The sequence below is a fragment of the Penaeus monodon genome, chromosome 35 (genome assembly GCF_015228065.2).
Source record: "Penaeus monodon isolate SGIC_2016 chromosome 35, NSTDA_Pmon_1, whole genome shotgun sequence".
Taxonomy (NCBI): domain Eukaryota; kingdom Metazoa; phylum Arthropoda; class Malacostraca; order Decapoda; family Penaeidae; genus Penaeus; species Penaeus monodon.
In genome coordinates, this window is record NC_051420.1 from 21,879,042 (window position 1) to 21,884,041 (window position 5,000).

The following is a 5,000-nucleotide window of genomic DNA, read 5'->3' on the forward strand; positions in this document are numbered from 1 at the left end:
TACCTAGAATGTATTTGATTTTGATGTATGTAACAGCATCGTAGCTTTCTCTTGTTGCCCCCCCACCCCCATTTCATATTCTCTCTATCAGTTTGAAGACCTATTAATGAACCACACATATATCTGTGGCAGACCAGTCTCTTAATGTAAAATCAACCCATTGGATCCGGTTGTGTCATGGCATTCAAATCACCAGCCACTCTGCCAGGTGGCTGCGTGTAGACCGGGCATAAATGAACACTTGTGTGCAGTGGCAAGACTCTATGCAAAGTTATTTACTCTTTTTACACATTTTTGCCATTTTCCAATGTCCATATTTGCCATTTGATTTGCATTATCCAGATGGTAATAGTTTTCTTTGCGCAGTTTCCAATCATCTCTCAAGTTAGTCTATAACTAGTAACACTATGATATTTGTGTCATTTTAAAATTTTTTACATAATCAGTTGCTTGCAATACAACTTGTGTCGCTGCTTATGGCGTCAGGAATAAGATGCTGGTCATGGAAATAGCATCATCCATGGAGCCAGCGCTCTTCCAGTCACTGCCCATGGACATTTCATTCCACACTTATACATTGATGGGAATAATGCAAAATAGCCAAATGAGTAAAATAAACCTCTCAATAGGTTTGTGCAATCATGGCAAGTCTTTTCCATCATCCTGGCCTTCAGCTGCAATGCTTATGACAGCAGTTTTGCATCATCCAGCCAACAGCCAGATTTTCCTGTGATGACAATTTACGTCACCCACCCCTCGACCCAGATTTGTTCATGACGTGATGGTCACGTCACCTGGATCTATGGAGTTAATATGTTTCTTCAAGTTACCAGTTTCCCAGGCTGAAACTTCAGGTCGGGGAAACTTCATATCTGAAAGAAACAAAATTCCAGTTATTATCATATTGTCATGAAGATCAATTCACTGCACAGAGAAGTTCAGCCATACTAATACTCATACTAAATAGTAGTTATTCACTGACTCCTGCATTTGGGAAACCATTCATTAGTTTTAACAGTTACCTTTTGCATAAGTATAGAAAAGGAGAACTTGCAAAAAACATAAGCCACAGTAAAACATGTTGATCATAGTTTATACTGTAATAAATCATTTACTTGTGTATATATATAAAAAACAAAATCATATAATTGGTAACTGGAGATGACTGTATGAAAAGCCTGGAGGGGATAGGGGATAGGATGGTGGAGTTAGTGTCTGTCAGCATGTAGGGGGTTTAGAGGGAGGATTGGGTAGGAGATGGCTCAGTGGACCTGATGGACGTGTGGATATAGGAGGGATATTAGAAGGGTCAAACAGCATCAAATGTACCAGTTTACCCTTCTAGTATCCCCTCTTCAAGTGGATAAGGAAAAAAGGTAAACCAGAGTCAGTATCTCCTTTGAAGAACTTTAGAAGCCTTTTGGTATCATAATCAGCATTTTGTTTCTAAGGTAGTCAGTTTGGGGCAACACAAGGAACATACAGCAAACATTTGGAACAGTTTATCACCAAATCAGATTATTTATTTTTTATTTTTATTTTTTCGTTATTAAATTTATATATTACCTCCCCCCCCCCCCATGTTAGATGTTACATAACTACCATGACTTGTTTATCACAACAGGATGAAGAGTCCCTTGAAGATTATGGTCAAGAAGATGACCCAGATAAACTGTGGTGCATATGCCAAAAGCCCCATAACAATCGCTTCATGATATGCTGTGATAAATGTGAGGATTGGTTCCACGGAACCTGTGTAGGAATTACCAAAGCTATGGGTAAGTGATATGAAATATAAAATCTGTTAGGTAGATCATAGGCTCATAAAATTGTGTTGAGTCTGACTGCTAAACAAGTTCATGACAAAGATGAGAACTTAGATCTCTTATTAATTTTGATTTTATAAAGTCTGTGAACAGAGTAATTTTGTTTACAGTCCTATTAATATCTTATAACAGGTCACCAGATGGAGGTAGAAGGCCAGGAGTGGGTATGCCCAAAGTGCAAAAAAGCCGAGCGCGCCATGAAAGGAGCTGCGTCACCTACAAAGAAGGTAGGGGAGTCTCCTTCCATACGTGTGGAAGAGGCTGCAAAGGCCTCAGTTCCGCATAAAAACCAAGCACGGTTGCCAGTGAGGCTTCAGTATGGAGTAAAGAAAGTAGTTTCTAATGTAAAGATCCAGGCACCTCCAAAAGGGGTAGTTGATGGCGTCAAGAAGATCTATGAACCTCAAGCCAGTCAAGCTTCTAGGAAAGTGCCTGAGAACATGAAGAAAGTTGTTCTGGCCCACTTCAGGGTAAAAATATAAAAACCTTTTTAATGGGTTTGGGGGCCAAAAAAAAACCCGGGGGTTTTTTTTTTTTTAAATTTTTTGGTTTAAAACAAAATTTTTTTAAAAAATATATTTTTTCAACCAAAAAAAAACCCCCCCCAAAAAAAAAACAAAAAAAAACAAAAATTTTTTTTTTTTAAAAATTTTTTTCCCCCCCCCCGATAAAATCCCCCAAAGGGAACCCAAAATTACCCAAAAAAAATTTAAAAAACCCGCCCCCCAAAAATTTTTTTTAACCAAAAACCCCTAAAACCCCCCCCAAAAAAACCTTAAAAATTAAAAAAAAAAAAATTTTAAAAAAAAAATAAAAAAAAAAAATTTAAAAACTTTAAAAAAACCCCAAAAATTTTAAAAAAAACCCCCCCCAAACAAAACAAAAAAAAAAAAACGGGAAAATTTTTTAAAAATTAAAAAAAAACCCAAAGGGATAAAAAATTTTTTTCCCCCCCTAAAACTCCAAAAAAAAACCCCCAAAACCCCCCAAAAAACCAAACCCACCCAAAAACCCCAACACAAAACCCAAAATTATAAAAAAAAATTTTAAAAATTTTTTAAAAAAAATTTAAATTAAAAAAAAAAAAAAAAATTTTTTAAAAAATTTTAAAAAATTAAAAAAAAAAAATTAAAAATAAAAAACCCATAAAACAAAATAAAAAAAAAAAAAAAATTTTAAAAAAAAATTTAAAAAAAAATTTTAAAAAAATTTTTTTTTTTTCCCCCCCTTTTTTTTAAATTTTTTTTTAAAAAAAAAAATTTTAAAAAATTTTTTTAAAAAAAAAAAAAAAAAAAAACCCCACCCTCAAAACAAAAAAAAAAAAAAAAAAAAAAAAACCCAAAAAAAAAAAACCACATATAAATATAAAAAATATAAAAATATAAAATAAATTATAAAAAAAATTCAATATAAAAAAAAATTTAAAAAATAAAATTTAAAAATTTTTTAAAAAAAAATAAATAAATAAAAAAAAAAAAAAATAAAAAAAAAAAAAAAAAAAAATAATAAAATTTTATATAATAATTTATAAATATATATTATATATATATATAAAATATATATATATATATATATGCATTTTTTAATATATATATTTTAATATATAATTTTAATATATATTATTTTTTTAATTTTTATATATATTTTTTTAAATTTAAAAATTTTAAAAATTTAAAAATATATATATTTAATATAAAAAAAAATTTAAAATTAAAATATATATTTTTATCTATATTTTTTTTTTATTTTTTTTTTTTTAAATTTTTAATATTATAAAAAAAATTTTTATTATTTTTTTTTTTAAAAAAATTTAATATATTATATTATTTTTTTATATATGAAATTATATATATTTTAAAAAAAAATTATATATAAAAAATATATTTTCTATATATATTTTTTTATTATATATTTATATTATTTTTTTTTTTTAAAAAAAATTTAAATTATAATTTTTTAATATTAAAAAATTATAAAATTATTTTAATTTTTTAAAATATTATATATATTTTTAATATAAAAAATTTTTAATATATATAAATAAAATTTTAAAAATTTTAAAAATTTATTTATATTTTTTAAAATTTTATTTATATTTTTATATATATATTTTATTATATTATTTTTTTTTTTTTAAATTATTTTAATTATATTTTTTAAAATTTTATATCTTTTATATATTTTTATATTATTTATATTATATATATATTATTAAAAAAAAATTTTTTTTATATTATATATATATAATATATATATATAATTTTTATATTTATAATATATTTTTATAAAAATTTTTAAAATATATATATATATATAAAAAATTTTAATTATATATATTAATAATATTTTAATAAAAAAAATTTTATAAAATTTTTAAATAAAAAATTTTAAAAAATTTTATATTTTATATAATTAATTATATAAAATTATATATATATATATATAATATATATAAAAATATATTTTAAATATAATTTAAATATATATATATTTTTAAATATATATTATTATTTTTTAAAATATTTTAAAAAAAAAAATTTTTTAAATATATATTTTTTATATTATTATTATATATAATTTTAATATATTTATATATTATTTATTATATTTATTTTTTTAATATTTAATAAAAATTTTTTAATATATATTTTATATATAAAATATATATATATATATTTATTTTAATTTTTTTATATATATATATATATATATAAAAAAAAAAAAAAAAATTTTTTTTTTTTTAAAAATATTATAAAATTTTTTCCATATAAAAAAAATTTTTAAAATATATATAAATAAAATTTAAAAAATTTATATAAAATTTTAATTTATATTTTATATATAATTATATATTTTTTTTATTTTTTTTTTAAAAAAAAAAAAAATTTTTTATTTATTAAAATTATTTTTTTTATAAATATTAAAAAAATTTTATATTTTTTTGAAAATTTCATATAAAATATGCTTTAATTTTAATATAATATTATGATAAAAAAAAAATTTTTATATTTAAAAAATTTTTAAAATTTATAATTATATATTATAATATATATTTTTAATATATATATATATATAAATATATATATAATATATATATTTTTTTTTTTAAAAATATATTTATATAATTTTTAAATATAAAAAAAAAATTTATATATAAAAAAAATTTTTTATATA

General features: G+C 22.0%; 1 protein-coding gene across 4 annotated transcripts in view; it reads left to right on the forward strand.

Annotated features, from left to right (window-relative positions):
- LOC119595106 (death-inducer obliterator 1-like) overlaps positions 1-5,000 on the forward strand; it is a 76,715-nt gene that overhangs the window by 29,847 nt on the left and 41,868 nt on the right. For all 4 annotated transcript variants that reach the window (XM_037944248.1, XM_037944252.1, XM_037944251.1 and 1 more), the window contains 2 exons: positions 1,625-1,778; positions 1,959-2,053. In XM_037944248.1, coding sequence (XP_037800176.1) covers positions 1,625-1,778; positions 1,959-2,053 — 249 coding nt within the window. The remainder of the gene's footprint in view (positions 1-1,624; positions 1,779-1,958; positions 2,054-5,000) is intronic.